Source organism: Lethenteron reissneri, chromosome 24, assembly GCF_015708825.2.
Source record: "Lethenteron reissneri isolate LAM-NWPU_2019-01 chromosome 24, ASM1570882v1, whole genome shotgun sequence".
NCBI lineage: Eukaryota > Metazoa > Chordata > Hyperoartia > Petromyzontiformes > Petromyzontidae > Lethenteron > Lethenteron reissneri.
In genome coordinates, this window is record NC_083802.1 from 1,717,145 (window position 1) to 1,734,688 (window position 17,544).

The following is a 17,544-nucleotide window of genomic DNA, read 5'->3' on the forward strand; positions in this document are numbered from 1 at the left end:
GTTGTTTTATTAATTATCAGTTTATTTTTACTTTTAAATGAATATGAGCGTTCCTGACCACCCCGAAGTTGTCTCTTAACCTTACGAGCCTTTAATGTCTAAATCGCCTATGGAATTGGAGTTATGGCAATGCTCAGCTTAAGACATTTCGAGAATTGCACAAGTTGTGTAATCAGGCTCTAAGACTTTTTAAGAATGGTGGGAATTGAGTTTGAGCGGAAAAAAACAAGTTGAAAAGTCCACATTAGATGAACACAGAGAATTTCCATTGCTTGTGTTGCAATTTCAGATGGAAAGTTAACGTCAGCATGGAATATTGTGGTATTCAGCATTAATCCTGGCTGCCTTCGTTTTCCCAGGACTGATGTTGAACACCCCCCCCCCCCCCACTGCACCACATATTCATGTTAGACTAAACTTCCCAACCGTGGTACCTGAGTGACTGCAGGATGGCGTTCATAAAGCACGTGTTTCCCAGGTTCCGCAGTCCTGTTGCAGAGAGGCTTCCCACCACCAGGCTGCCCTAAGCCAGGCAGCAGGGACAACGCACGAGTCAGTATAGCAGTCCCCTGCCAACCGCGAGCTTGCCAACCGAACCGCGAAATGCATGTACACACGGTTTATTTCTAGATTTGAAGCTTTCGTGACTGCAAGGATTCATACTCTTAGGTTGTTTTCGGTAAAGTCACGTAGGTAAAAAAAAAATAAATTTGAAATAAAATAATAAATGATTGATTTTCATTTATTATTCTTTTATTTCTATAATGTTTTACCTACGTGACTTTACCGAAAAGAACCTAAGAGCATGAACACTGATTACCTGTAAACTGATTTACCACACGCAGCCTGTAAATTCTGAGTATCCACGGGTAAGCATGGGCACGCAACACGCATTTACACATTCCGTGCAATGTATTACCAGGCAAGGTGCAGCTCATGAAACTGAATGAATGACTTTTATATATACACATAACTTATAAAACTCGCACATCATCTTCAAATATTTACTTGTAAGTTTTATGTTCAAATTAGCTTATACTTTATTGCACTCATAATATACTGTACTGTATTACTGTTGATTTTACAGTGCTCAAATACATACAGTCTATGGAATGTATATGCATGGAACAATTCACCTCACCCTGTGATTTAAATAACAGTCATGATTCTTGTTGAATTCGGGATGATAATTGAACGTAAAAAAAAAATTCACCCAAATTCTGTACCAATTGTGCTATTGGCATGATGTCAAAAGGAGGGTTTATTCATTCATAACTGTGGCAGAATGCAGTTCACCACACACCTTTATACAACAGCCTCTGGAAGTAATGTCACATAACTACTTTTGAGATCCCTCCAACGATATGTATCCACACTAGAGATGCTGCACTGTGCCATGCACTCCTCGATACAGATGTCTGTTGTATAGTCACACCGAGATGTAAAAACAGTCTTAGCATTCTAATTTACCAAATTCATTTAGGTTGCAGTCATTGCTGATCAGGCTGAGATTGTTGTGCTTTTCCTGGATAAATAAGTACATATCACGAAATTTGAGAACACTGATAATCACAAACGGCTGCCTGGATTTAAATCTAAATCTCAACTCAAAAATCTATTATTTTCTGTATATTCGTTTACATGGAACTTTGCGTATGTTTTACAAATTAGACAGATTGTTCAATCAATAACTCTTGAGGGGCAGAGCAAGATCTCTATTTTCCTCATATGCCAGCCTGAACAGGCGAGCCTTGAGCTACCGGTTGAACTTCGATGGTGCTTGGATGCTGCTGGATGATGAATTGTCCCCACATGTATCCCAATCACTTCCGATATGTACTAATGTCCAACTCGTCTATCATAAAACCTCAGTGTGCCGGAATTCACATTTAGCCAAACCAATGCCAGTGAATAAAACACATCTTTAACATATTTGGCATGCAGAAATACGGTATATATATAAAAAAATGTACAGGCCATTTACTGTCATTTAGAATGTTATATAACATAATAGTAAAATATAAAATTACTGAGCTTTAAATGTTCCTACAGCAAGCAATATGTTAATGGTACCGGGGGGGATAGTGGGGGATGGTGGGGAGCAGTGGGCAGTGGTTGGAGGGTTGGTTGGGACCAATGCATCTTTGACCGATGGAAATAATTACAGCACTTTGTGGCACAGCACACACGTACCAAATGTTGTATTGTTCGCCCAGTACACTAACACACACATATGCACAACACACACTAATGTACCATACACTGTACAGTAAATATGGTTGCTGCTGTTGTGTTTTACAATGATTTTAGTTGAAATCACGACAAAACAGACCTTTCAGCTAACCAGGGTTTTACTGTATTATCAAAATCCATCCCCTCAACATGAGTAATGGTGGCTCAGAGCTAACATTTAACACACCATTTAGATTCTAAAGGTTCAATGTTATATCTGGAGGCTTATTGCTTAAAACCTAAGCTGCTTTGCTGTATTCCTCAAATGTTTAACATCCAACATTTAAAACATAACTTTTGTTGCTTCCGATTTGTAACACAGTTGCACAATACCAATCCATTACTCATACGTTACCAATGTATATGTATAATAACGCTAATGATTATTTAGTATCATAGAGTAGTTGCGAGAAAGCCTAATACCTCTCATCTGGTGCCCTAGTCCAGAACCAAGTAGGAGATTTGGCAAGGCAAGGTAAATAAGATGAAAATTAATCGAGTAAAATTAAGAAAATGTGATAAAGTATCTAAGATAAATTACCCTCATATTACTCTAGTTGTCTCATCAATGATATCCCAGTACCATACACATAAAAATATGTCATCCATGTTAAACCAGCTGCCATGGCAACCACATGAGCCAATCAAAACACGTGTTGCTCATTCAACCAAATACATTTCCCATTGTGTTAAAAATAAATAAATAAAATACTGATGTAATGGATCCCGAGAGGCAAGCTCTATTAGCAAATAAATATATAAATACACGCTCACCATGTCTTGTGAGTTCGTACAACACGTTCAACTCTAATTGAGGAACTGTCACAGGGGGAGCCGACATAGGGCACACGATCCGGTTTGAAGGTGGAGAAAATTCAAAACAGATTGGTCATCATGGAAAACTAAATGGAAATGAGCGGTCAGTTGGGAGACCCGTTTGGAGAAATTAAGGGGATTGGTGGCGTCATGGAAAGTTCGGAGAAGAGAATGATGCGTGACGTGCTGTGAGGAAGCCGTAATAAAGTTGAAGTTCACCACTCACCTGGGCCGGAACTCTTTTACACTAATAATGTGCCATTCTTGTCTTGGTATTAAAATGTGTAATAAGAAAATAATTGTTCTTTTACAAACAGACCAAATGTCATTGTAGTCGATGCTTTCAGTCACAGAAATGATAAATTAGTGCAAAACATAAGCCCAGTTGCCAACTGCAAGCACACACGTTACAACTTTTAAGAGTCTAAGTTGCACACATGTCCACATTAGCTTTAGCTTACATTGAGTTTCATGTGCTTCTTTGACGGAGATCCTGCATCAGTGCACTTCCGTTTGCCATTCCTGTCATTCAACAGCCTCTCTGAACTGCAGACAGAAAAAGAGTAGTATTATTTATCAAAGTTATGGAATTTCAGAATTAAAAATACTACTTATCAATGTAGTGCCTTATATACAGTGCCTTTCACCATGATAAATTAGTTTTTTTCATCACTGCCCGGGGGCTGAATGCTGCACCGACCACCTTTCTGGGCGTCAGGTGTCGAGCCGGAGGGTGACCTCGCGCAGGGCCTAGTGACCCAGCCACAGCAAGGCCAGGCGACAAACCAGCAAGGATGGATGTGGACTGGGTGCCCCGACCTCAAACCGATAAAACGCCTGACATGGGGGTCAAGGCGCTTGAGCTCCTGGCCAAATTGGCAGCGTCTGAGGGTGGATTTAGAGATAGTAAAGAGAAAGACACTGAAACTTGTCCTCCCTCACTTTAACTTTTTAGCTCATGGTGGCAGTAGCCTTTGCTGCACCCACTCACTCAGTGCAGAGACGAAAGTGGGTGAGGAGTTCTGGGTAGAGGGGGTAGGTAAGTAAGGAAGCAGGGGTGGGGGTTCACCCCCCGAGAGCCTTCTTTGCGCACATTCCGTGGCACTGTGGGTTATGCAAAATGTATATTATAAGAAGACTGGTGGACGGAATAATTGCAATGGAAAAATGAATGACGCTCACTTAACATTCGTCCGATATCTTAGCGAAAAAAAAATGTCGAATGCAGTGTGGTGGTGATTGCGGTGACATTTACAAATCTAGGATTAAAAATGTATTTTGCAAACAAATGTGATCAGACCTATTTATCATTTATACAAAGGGGTAACCCACAACGAGTGCACTGTCAGTGCTATGTGGACTTGGGGAATCTCTTGATTAAATCTGTGGCTTCCACGATAATGTTGTTGTCCATGAAAGGGTAAACTTGAGACATGAGTTGTGCACAGGCGTCAGTGGCAAATCACTTCTCAAGGCTCTGCAGGTGCTCGCGGAGCCGTTGGACCGAGCCCAGCTTGTTGTCGTTCACCACAAAGTCATCACATCTGTAACTACAAGACACACATAAACACACGCATAAATGTACAGAGGAATGCACTTATGCACAAACAAACTAAATGGGTACATTACACATGCCAGGACACAAATTACAAAAACACAAGTAGTATGATTACACTGCTATTATTGAGAATATAAAACTGACAGCATGCCACAACATCTGTATCAACACTTTGCAGTGCAATGCAGGCACTTAAAGCATGGATGTTGAACTTCTTTCGCACCATACGTAGCCAACTGTGCTAATCGGAGCACGATTAACAACTCATCCTGCAGCGTCGTCGTATCATTACTTTGCGTAATTTTAAGTTATACTCTACATATCAAACACCACTAATTTGTTGGCAAGTAAGCCATCCAGAAAAGATATACGGAACATGTGTACTGTGTGAATACACGTGTCATCTTTACCCTGCGCATGTTTACCTAGTTAAAAATTAACAAGTCACCTGCTTAAACTTTATTTCACCTGTTCTTGCGCCAGTTATAGGCACTCCGATAACTATCTGTACGGTCACATATACTTGACTTCTCCCCGCTCTTATCTATTCTGCACCTCACTTATCCTGCACTCAGCAACTCTCTCAGCGAATCCGCACACAGCAGCTCCACACTTAGCGACTTCGCACTCAGAAACTTCGCACTCAGCAACTCTGCATCTCCACCGCTGCCCTCACACCTACGCTCCCTCAGACCCGCTCACCCGTCTGTCCCGGGCGGCAGGGCTCAGCCAACACCCGCCGCCGACGGTGTGAGGGTTGAGGTCCCGTTGACGGCTGGAGCGGCAGCGGCGAGATGCCTTCACTCTTGGTTCCCCGGCAACAATCCCCTTCCGCTTACGCACACTCCCCTTACATATCCCCCCTCATTCCGAGTCCTCACGTGCTCCCTCAAGCTGCCACCAGTTGTCCCATTAATCCCTTATCATCACCCCCCATCTCCCGTCTCTTCGACACCAACCTCCGGTCACAGCGCACCCGCTTATGCCCTTAATTACTGGCGGTTTTTCAGTGGAAACCTCATGTTGCACCGCACAAACCTGTTCGACCTCAGTTGCACCCGCTTAACAGCGCGCACCGCGTATATCTCTCCTCTACACATGTTTTAGCAGGTGTCTGCATATTTAACTTCTGATGGTGCTTGTTGTTTTCTCATGAATTCTGTATACTATGAAATATCATTTGGCTATGACAAATAATTTTTGCAAATCTGAAAATAATGATGTGTGTATTGTGAACCAAACAGATTTTCTAAAAAAATTGCCAATAAATAAGTTAAATAGTTTAACAAGCTAAACTTTAAACCATTTTTAAAATCTATTTAAGATACCTCTACAGCCATTTGTCAAGGAGATGTATAGGTCTATAAATATGCAGAAAGCTACATATTAATAATAAGGCTGTAGTTCAAGGGGAGTGGAGTGATAGCGCAGTGGTTAGGATTGTGTGCTACGAACCCAAGTTCGATTCTGTACCATGGCTATAATCAGTCGTGAGTGAACCATCCCTAGGCTCCCCACCATCTGCCTCTCTACATGCCATGTCCTTTCTCGAAGACGTTGGTGATCATGGCCTTCTATTTAGCACTATACATCAACCTGCAATGACCATCATGGTGAAGTGTGATCAAACAGCCCTCATGACCAATACAGCATGGGGAGCCCTTTATTCAGTTGTGGATTGAAAAAAAGGACAAATTATTAAACAAATAACTCACAAATTCTAGATTAGAAGTTTTCGTGACTGCAAGGATCCATACTCTGTTTTTTTCGGTAAAGTCACGTAGATGAAAAAAAAACTAAATTAAATCACGACGTTTCGGGCGCAACACAAGCGTCTGTCATCAGGTGGGGACAACCAACAGCGAAAACAGTAGCCGAGGTATCCCGAAGAGATGGCTCTAACAAGGGTTTACATAGCCGAGGAGGGTGGGGGGATGATACTGCTTTGGCAGTGGTGCAGCAGCAAAAATAACAAAATACTCACGTTAGTCAATAACACCATCTTTAAAGTAAATATATATTACGTAGATTGTTTGGTTTCCTTTTAAGGCAGTGTTATTGATTAATGTTTTTTTTATTTATGAGGAATCTGAATACAAAGGACATTGCTACCATAATAAATTCATGTAATCTTCCTATTTTCCAAACATGAAAAATAACAGAGCTGGGCTACTGATTAAATATGTAATACATTACTCCCGATTCTCAGTTTGACTACTTGGCTTATCAGATAAATTTAAAATATTTGGGGGTAAAGGTGATGGGAAGGACTTTGAATACACCATGGCGTGGTTTGTATTGTCGGAGTTGCCAACATTTTTAAATTGGCCAGGTAATCGACCACAAAAAGTAGTCGATTATAATATGTAGTTGATTATTCGACTTAATCGACAAAGAATCTCAGCTTTTAAAAAAACCCTGCAGAAATCACAGTGAATGTTGGAAACTTGTCTGGGTATGTAAACTTGTGTGGACATTTTTCGATTTAAAGCTTTCGTGACTGCAGGGATTCATCTTCTTGGTTCTTTCGGTAAAGTCACGTAGAAGGGAAGTAATAAAATAATAAAAATAAAACATAATAAAATAATTCTCACGACGTTTCGTCTACAATGCAAGCAGCCGTCTTCAGGTGAAGAATGAAACACTGCCAAGCTTGGAGCGTATATATAAGCTGGGAAATTACTTCCTGATTGAAAACACGACGCCGTCTTGCGCTTGAAAGACTGTTGCTTACGGGAAGTATTTTATTTAGAACTGTTTCTGTGCAAGACAAATCGTTTCACAGGAAAACATTACTGCTGTTTATATGTGCACACAGTGTACGCAGCTCCAACTGCAGTAGAAGGGGTTTTGTTGTATGACAAAAAAAAACATTTTATTTAAACTAGCTGGTCTTTCAAAATCATGAGCACTGCATAGGCTGAAATCATATCATTCCAAAAAAGGTCACAGCACAAATGAATACATAACTATAAGTAAAGACTTTACCAAAAGAACCAAGAATATGAATCCCTGCAGTCACGAAAGCTTTAAATCAGCTTTACATTGCCTTAAATTCTGGGCAATGCAGTTGATACCCTGGCATATACCTGTAATCCAACAATTTGGAAGCTAGGTTGGTTATTTCTGTAAAATAAGTTTGACCCCCCCCCACCCAACTGCAAGTTAGTGAGGTGGCTGCAAAAACGTGAGGCATTGTTGCTCAAGTAGTCGTTATATTGCAAATGTGATATATGGACACAGTGTGTTTGTCAGACATGCAAGGCTGTGAATGTTTGGTTTTACAGTCTATATGCTTATCAACCAAGTACCCAAACTGTGTTTTTTAGGGAACAGCACCAAGATAAGGCAGCTTAGGCTAAGTGGAAGGACTTATACGGCACAGGAAGACCTGGGAGCAAGAGTGAGCATCGATAATTGTGTAGTTGACACAAGCAATAACTGGGTGATTAAAAATATATTTTAAAGCCAAACGGAAGTTGAGGTCAGATACTGGCTAATTCTGTCTCCCAGCTCAAAAGAGTGGCTCTGCCCTGTTACCCGACCTTTTGCTTCTCTATGAAGACTCAAAGCAATCAACGCTGGTACCGATGCAACAGTGATGATACTACCAATGAGTAATATACAATATAAGGAGTTACAGCCCTTGGTCAATCCAATGCTGGATGAAGGCATCCATACTTCACCACACTAGGTCAGTGTGGGTTGGTGAAGAAGGATAGGATCAGCAGACCATGCTTTCCCACCTGATGACAGACGCTTGTGTTGCGCCCGAAACGTCGTGATTTATTTTATTTTCAACCTACGTGACTTTACCGAAAGAACCAGAGAGTATATGGAAGGTTATCATTGCATAGTATGTATTAAATATGTCAAGTGACCTCTATGCAGGGCATGTCCAAGCTACAAAAGTTCGACGTATAATCTGACCTGTGTATCCAACTTGTGTGCATGCCAGCAAGGCAAACCACAAATACTCATGGAAATACACCAGTATGCTCTTCTGATTCCAAAAAACACAGGATGAGATGGTACTATCCTTTGTGCAAGCACTTCCAAGAGTTCATGAACAGTGAGCCTGGTGAAATTTGGGGAGCGCATCGTCAGTAGTGAACCTTTGGTTCCTAGGGTGTTTCGGCCTTTCATACTATACACCCTCCCCAAAGGCGGCCAGCGACAGGGTGATCAATCCTACGCTTGCGTCCCATTCACAATTAGTCATAGGAGTTGCCTTGAATACACCAGTATGCTCTTCTGGAATGTATTTTGAGCAGTGTGTGTTTAAATCCCAAACACTTCACACCTTACATATGCAGTCTACGTAAAATACTTTACAAGCATTTCAGGTAGTGCCCTGTACACAACATGTGTCAAATTCAAAGCTTTCAGAGCACTGTCTATGGAGTGTGCACAGAGTAGATGTGTGTGTGTGTGGAGTAGCCCATACTCAGTCATCACCAAATGCCCTGTATACAGTGTCTGCTGAGCCCATACACAATGTGTGCCGAGTGTCCCGTATGCATTGTGCCGTAATTCCCCAATTAGAGTGTTGGTCAAGCACCTCGTGTTCAGCGAGCACCCGAGTGTCCCATATGCAGCAAGTGCCGAATGACCCGTGCAGACGGTGCGTGCTCTGTGGATCCGCTACCAAAAAGCGCTGTAACTGTTGCAGTCCATGCAGACAGCATGCGGCTCCGTCTCCTTGTCTCCTTTGCGAGCGTCCCGGCTGCCTGCGTGCGCCTCCTCATAGTGCCGCTTGGCATGTCCGTTGACATACCTGGGGTGGGAACCGACATGAGTCAACAGTGTACAGTTACCAGTCAAACCAACAGTGAGTGATGATTTCACAAAAGGCTCAATGCACATTTGTACCGGACCAAACAGCTGCATTTACATGCAAATCACACAAAAGCATTACCACCCATGGTTGCTGATGGTATCTCCATCTGTCTACTCCTTTAAGATGTAGGCTAAATTACCACGTCACTGACAAGCAAAAATAATCAACGTAGGTCTAAAACTAGTTTTAATGGGTAAACCAAAATGAAGCCAAAATAAACAATTTCAACTGATTAGTTTACAAACACAAATCATAACTTAATTAACAAGACCTACAATATTGTAACTCCGATGGTGAGGTTCACAGACATAATAAATGAATTACTTATTTATCCATAAAAGACACAATGAGTCGTAGGACTCTTTTTCTGGAAGGTCCTGCATTTGGTTTTTATTTTACGATGTTTTCAGTCAATTGGTTACAAGTGGGAGGAAACCAAAGCACTCGGAAAAGCACCCACATGCGCGAGGACACAACACGATCCCCGCACAGATGAAAACAGATGGCCATTAATCCACTTGCTGTACTGCCTTCTCCTTTTCTGCCATCCACCAAACCAAGCCTCCACAGTGATGGAGTACAGGCATGCACCGCCACCGCCCAAACATTTGTGACGTTCTGAAAAGAGGGACCCCCCGCCCCCAGCCCCAAAGAGCAACATGGGGCAAAAGAGAGGCGACCATGCTGATGCTCTGGGGCCTTTTGCCTCATTTCCACATCTACTCGGGTTCTGTTTGGCCTGGGATGACCATGGAAGAGCACCGCACAGAACCTGTTGCTCCCCATACTCAACAGCAATGAAGCATCGCGGGCTCTGACATTCCTACCCTGTCCATACCCCATTTTTAGTACCCTCTGCAGCAAGGGGGTGGTAATTTTGAAGTGATCTCACTAAGAAAATATTTATGATGAAGTTTAGTGCAGTATACATGGTTTAGCTTAGGCAAATGGAAGTAGAAAAAAATGTTTTTTGTACCGTCAGTGTGCATGCATGGATTCCACACTCACTTCATGACATCCCAACTGGCTCGAGGTAAAAACTGGTAACCATGCTCCCAGAACAGGCTGCCGTGGAGACGATCTCTGGCTCAGCCTGTTTCCACCCTGGTTCTGGCTGTCTCCATGGCTAGTAGGCTTTGATTGGTAGTTATTCATGCCTTTCAGGACCTAGGACTTAATTATACATTTTAAAAAATGGTTGTATATATGTAGTTAAACAACATTGTTTACATTTTCTTGGTTTTTTCGGTAAAGTCACGTAGTAGAAGAAAAATAATAAAACAATAAAAATAAAACGATAAAATTATCACGACGTTTCGATTGCAACACAAGCAATCATCATCATCAGGTGTGAAAACCACTGCAAGAATTTTTTTGAAAAAAGTGGCGGTTTTTTCACACCTTTACCGAAAGAACCAAGAATATTAATCCCTGCAGTCACGAACGCTTTAAATCGAAATTGTTTTCATTGTTCTAAATTCTCATTTTGATTCCAATCTCATTTCCAGGATACAATGACATTTTCCAGGAAGCCTTGTAGTTGTGGAGTTAATCAAGAGATATGTATCAAATACTGAACAAACACACTTCATGGATAACATACAGAAATATATAATTAGATCAATTAACAGTAACCAAATAAACTACATTTTTCATCTACTTCACATCAATATCATTAAATAAGTGGTTTAAAACCGTTACACATTTTAAACATTAATGTTATCTTAAAAAAAAACACATGCTTTATATAACATTTCTACATGTGCTGAATACACGTAAAAAAATGTTAATTGGCGATGTTTCAACACATGCAAACAATTTGTGCAACATTTGACCAGCCTCTCGAAAAATGTGTTCAATAACAGAAATGTGAAACGCTTAAGATATGCAAAATGCACAAATAAAAAAAAAGACATCAGTGGAGGGCAACAAAAACCATTCCTGGACAAAATCCATGAACACTAGGTGGTGCTTGTGCATGCATTTCAAATCTTAATGTTATGGACTTAATCCGGTGTTAGCTGTGGGCATAGATGCACAATAATAATAACGAATAAGAGATTCACATTCTCATCACATATGTATTTTAAATAGAGTTCATGTTATGTATCCATTATATGAACCATGCAATTCTATATCACAGAATAAATTACCAGAGAAAATGTCATGAGGAGCTATACACACTGGAATCCTTACTTATCTGTATGCAGCAACGATAGGTCCAATGATTCTCCATAAATCAGAGCTACAGGGAAGGTTAAAGTAGGTTGCTGTATGGAAGGTCAAACAGGCCCGAGATGAATTCACATTTGAATGTGTCCCTAAAGTATGATGTCTTATTCTTAGGTTTTTTCGGTAAAGTCACGTGACTTTACCGAAAAAACCTAAGAATATGAATCCTTGCAGTCATGAAAGCTTCAAATCTATAATTATATTTCGATGTGCCTACAGGGAATGTCGGGGGTGCGGTGATGCAGTGGGTAGCACACTTTTCGAAGGACTGGTGAAAGGAGTACAATTGCCCGCCACGGCTAACATCAGTGGCGAGTGATGTCCTGAACCAATCCTGGGCTCTCCTTCACGAGTTGGCACTGACCAGCATCGTGCAGTCTAGGCAAAATAACCCCCAGGGCCGATTCGGCATGGGAAGCCCTTCATCCAGCAGTAGCTAAAGGTTTGTAGATAATGTTTGTTATAATAACAGTTAATGCAAACACAACTACCTAAATAAAATATACTAGTCATACACATGTAGGACACACAATTACAATATGAAAAACATAATAAATAGAGAACCCTTTGTAAATCCTCTGTTGGACGAAGCCCTATGCACTTCTTGTCAATAATGGGGGTTGTTTGACCATACTTCATTCAGTGCAGGTTGGTGAAGAGCTGAGGGCCTCTATCTCATCACTTAAAATGGATGTTAACCATGGATGGAACTCATGTTAACCATGGATGGAACTCATAACTCAAGACCGCTTGTGTTGCAGTCGAAACGTCGTGGGTTTTTGCTTTTAATTTCGATTTTTGTTTTCTATCTACATGACTTTACCGAAAGAACCAATATATATTTCTGGTACGAGCTGGGGCCTCAGTGCTTCGAAGATCAGCCACTGCCCAAGCATACTCAAACTGCAGAAAATTGCGCCCCAGAGTGGTCAGAAAACCGCCATTATTGACTCATTAACACCCAATTGAACATACGGATGCAGAATAATATCACAAGAACTTTAAAATCTATGCCACTGCCTTGGTTTCCTATACTGTCAAATATCACACTACCAGATATTCACCACGATGCTGCAACACTCTGTACACTGCATCGATCAGAAGCAGATGCAATCCTGCCAATCAACGATGATCTGAACAACATCCTGCATCCATGACAGAGATTCAGAAAGCTGTTTTGGAAACATATCGAAAGTGCATCAAACAATTTGTGGGATTCAAGCGACATGCCGAACAAAAACGGAGTCAGCAAGCCCACTACCACACTTCTTGCCATGGGCAGTGGTTAACTGGTTTTGCACAAACCATGGAAAATGCAGATACCAAATGCACAAGTGGAAAATAAAGGCTGCCCTATGTGTGTCTGTGGCTACAAACACCAAACCAGGGCCCATATAACTTCGCACTGTGAAGGCGATGTGTGTCTGCAATTCACCAACTCTCAGACAAAAAAATTGAATGGCTAAATCACTCAGAACTGCATCTCAAATATTTGCTCTTCATTGACTAGATGAAATCATCGACCTTACTGCTTTTGAAGAACCGTTGCCCAATATGTTGGCCTATTAGACACATGTATTATATTATAAAACGTTATACTGTACATAAAGGCCTGGTTTAATTTCAAGCAGTATTAAAATATCCTGCAAAATGGAGTTTTGAAGATGATTCGTTTATTTTAGTCAATGCATGCAAGAACTTTATCTCTTGATTTGCAAAATCATCAACAGCAATTCTGTTTATACATTTACACTTGCTTCCACTGCTGTCAATGATGTCCAGATTGGTTTCAGTTTTTTTTTATCTTTGTTATGTTAGGCATGGTCCCACTTATCTTAGTTCAGCATATATATTTTTCCACAAGCTGGTCAGTTGCATCCAAAAATAACTCAAAAAGGCATCAAAAATATTTATGGATAAACATTCAATATTTTCTCCAGCCCGTTTCATTACAAGTATTAGCTTGATGTGAAATTTTATATTATTGTGATTATTATTTTGGAAAACTGCTTTTGGATTAAATTTCTAGTTTCACGACATTGTTATTCAAAACAATATTCATTCTTGAAATTAATCCATTTAAATGTATTAATAAATCATATACGTTTTATTAACCGGTTGCACAATGTTACAGAAATCTGGATAAATATTGGATAAAATCAGTCGAGTACATTTTCTATTCTCGCCATTCTGATAACATAAGGCTACCATCAAGGCGCTATGTTTTACAGGTGTATAGTCTGCAGTAGTTTCTCAGTACGGGCTATTTTGCTTTGTGGTTTTACCCAATTAGGTGATATTAGTAATTCGAAAAATGTGACAAATTTAGACCATGACACCAGCATACATACGGCCGACTCTTTTTTAGAATAAGGTCAAGGGCTGTTTGACATGCACGGTGAAGTAGACAGCGTCTATATTTTTAGTTAATTACACCCGCAATATTAACCAGAGCTGCTGCTGGGCTTGACTGTGAATTTCTGCAATGAGCAGTAAAAGCAGCACCGCTCAGTCCTGTCACAACCCCAACAATGATGATTGGTCCTGTTAATAATGATGATATGAGTGCAAATGAACAATGCAGGAAAAAAAGCATGACTTAATGTTTTGGTCAAAAGACATTTTCTCCTATTTGGCAAAAAATGGGCAAAACAGGCCGTTCTTACTTTTTTTTTATATGGTAGAAATGTGAGACTCCCCACTTTGTAGTCTGCAAGGGAGTGGCTCAGATTTGTATCTGGTTCGAGTGAATCAGAAGTGATTTTGGTCTGATTCTACATTCAGCCTTGGGGCGAGACACATAAAATATAACATTAAATGGAGAAGATTCTTTATTTTCTTCCCAGAAAAATGTGAAAGCGCCTCGTTGCTTAAAACGTACAATTTTATAGTTCTCATGTATATTGATTGGTTGCCCCAAGTTATGAACGTTACACATTCAAAGACCACTGCTTATTTTTCACAAAACTGTATTAAGTTGTCAACCAGATGGATGGCCGGTTGAGTCTACTCCCAACTAGGATTTGAAGGTACAACCTCTCAACTGCGAGTTATGCACTAACCACCATTCCACCAGTAGAAACTAAATAGCTGGAGAGGCAGAAAAAATGCATGTGGTGAAAAGGTGGCAATTGACATCATGAATAAACACATCAGCAGCATTGTGCCATAAAATGTAAAAATACCTCACATAAGACTACAGTAGCACACAGTTGAGTATTATTCAGTTTCATTCAATAATTGACATTACATCCCTGTGCAGATTTCCCTTACAACTGCAGTGTGCCGACGGGCTGCTGTATTACTCTTCAACATACAGGCACTGTTAACAATATCACACAGGATTGAGCTGCAAAGCCAAAGGCTCCTTATAAATATGTAACGAAATTCCCGACAATTTGTCTGTAATTACCAGCCATGATCTAGTGACTGATGGATGAAGATCTTCCCAAATCACTGCCATCCCTCATGGCCACACAATACAATGATCCATCTGGTTACTGCTGATGTACATTTTGTTAGATCCATCTTAATACTGCCGATGTCTGATTGGTGTATGAAAATTTACTTTTCGTCCATTTTTATTCCTCTCACAAGAATGTGCTTATATCTCCCATTACCAATGAGGCAAATAGACTAAGCAAGATTTGTCAACATAAGAACCAGATCCTAAATGGACTCTTGATATCTTTCGTAACCATGGCATCTAAATGAGTTCAATAACTTTCACACAAAATGTTTTTTTTCCCCGACATGGAGTCCCTTTATGCGGTAATGGATGGCAAAGCACTGTAAATAACAAGTATTCATCTTATCCGCAGTTCATATGTTTAATGTCAACGAGGCCTCGGCTTTATCTAGCATTGGATTGTGTTCATATATAACAACAGAAACAAACACTTTGCGAAGACCCATACACCATTACTCAGCAGGCAAGGAGGAACATAAGCTCAGATGTAAATCAAGATTATTTTCCTGTATCTAGTCTATTGTTATAAACATATATTACTGGTAGGAACCTCCTGCTTACACCAGCCCACAGGGGATTATTGCGTCCGTTGTGCAGGGAGGGGCTGGGTGGGGTGGGTGGGGCTGGTCACCCCGTGGTGCCCTTATAAAACTCAACGTTTAACCTATTCACGCCGGCTTGTGCCCGCCCTCAGGTCGGGCATATTTGCGGAATACACCACGCCGCCGTTGACCCTGGCCATTGACCGAGCAACCCAACGTTCATACCAGCTCCCTCTGCAGGAATGTGTTTATGCCACAACGTACCTTCCGCAGTGAACACTCGAGCAGGTCAGGCAAACCCAGGGGCTCTTGTTTGAGCGGCACACTGTGAACACAGACACAAAGCATTTACCAACAGCACCTTGCACACATACCTTCAGGTATCTGCATAGTGACACAAACAAATCTTAGTTGGTCTCTCCCGCCTCAAATGTGCAATGCGGTCGTTGCTCTTAGCTCTGGTATCAGTCTCAAAACGAGTGAAGGAAATTCCTCATTCTAATGATGCCTATTACGTTCTGAGCCAGCTGGCTAGGATTGGGCAAAACTTAGCCCACTTTACACCCAAGGAACTGGAGAGCACAGACTAAGTGTTTCTCACGAAACATTAAATATAATATCAACATGAATCTTGATTTAAAGCTTTCGTGACTGCAGGAATTCACTCTCTTTGGCTCTTTCGGTCCAGTCACGTGACTTTACCGGAAGACCCAAAGAGTACAGCAACATATTTAAGAATCACAGTTAAGAGACAAACATTTGGGTTATAAACAATAATTAAAATAACGTTTTTTACTTAATGATCCTTATACAGAAGGAAAATGTTGACTAAAGCAAGTAGTGTATAAACAGGATAGAGGGCCATTCTTTCCATGGAATGACCACTTAAAGTCCAAGTGGCCCTAATGTTATCAAAATGGCAAAAACAGCCGACACATTCCTTCAGAGCAACGGTTGTTTCTTGTGGTTGGATGCATTGTAAGTAAACATCATGTAAACAATTCTTAAACATACTTATCAATATGTTCTACATAATGAAAATACTAGGTCAGTTAAACATGTTGACAATTAAATTATGAATCAGTGTAATGTTTAGCCAGTATACTTGATTTCAAGAGTTATTTACCAACTGGTAAACCACTAACCATTTTCAACATTGATTATATTACTGGTTACTAAAGGTAGGAACTGGTAACCACTTCCAGTGGATTTTATGAATGTATGGATACAAAATATATTTTGTGTCTTCAAATTTCTGTGTGCCACTTCAAACAAACCTCATACAAATCCACGTTTTTAAAGCAGCGTCGTAAAAAAACATTGGTATAGATCGAAAACCTATTGTCTATAAATATGGGGGGGGGGGGGGGGAATGTCTCCATAACCTTTCCTTGCAGAGTTATGGGCGTGAAACAAAAAACATGTATTTATGTGGACTACAAAATTAAAAACCCAGAATTATATCGTGCTAATGTGCACATCTCAATCATGTTTCACTGCTGGTCGTGAACACCAACTGTGGTGGGTGATGTATGTGCTTAATTTCAGGAAAGTAGTGTAATGAGTATCAGCAGAGTAGTGTCTGTTGAGGTTCAGGTTGTATAACTGGTGAGTGGTAGTGTCAGGTGAGTGGTGAGTTTTTGGTAAGTGTCAGGTGAGGTGTCAGGTGTCTGGTGAGTGTTGAGAGCTGGCTACAAAATAGACAATGGTGCAAAAACTAGTATGAATGTTGAACTTATTTCGCACCGTACATGACCAGGACAACAAACTAAAACACAAAAAGGAGTTCTAAAGTAGAAGAGAATATCTGAGTGCAGGGGACTGTGCCGATGGGTAAGATAACCCCATCTGTAGG

General features: G+C 40.7%; 1 protein-coding gene across 1 annotated transcript in view; it reads right to left on the minus strand.

The window, feature by feature from the left end:
- Positions 1–17,544, minus strand: part of USP3 (ubiquitin specific peptidase 3) — a 56,103-nt gene that overhangs the window by 24,710 nt on the left and 13,849 nt on the right. Inside the window, exons 2-6 of the mRNA XM_061557933.1 lie at positions 15,954–16,014; positions 9,255–9,383; positions 4,515–4,598; positions 3,510–3,594; positions 435–523 (exon numbers count right to left, since the gene is read on the minus strand). Of these exons, the coding sequence (XP_061413917.1) occupies positions 435–523; positions 3,510–3,594; positions 4,515–4,598; positions 9,255–9,383; positions 15,954–16,014 (448 nt within the window). The remainder of the gene's footprint in view (positions 1–434; positions 524–3,509; positions 3,595–4,514; positions 4,599–9,254; positions 9,384–15,953; positions 16,015–17,544) is intronic.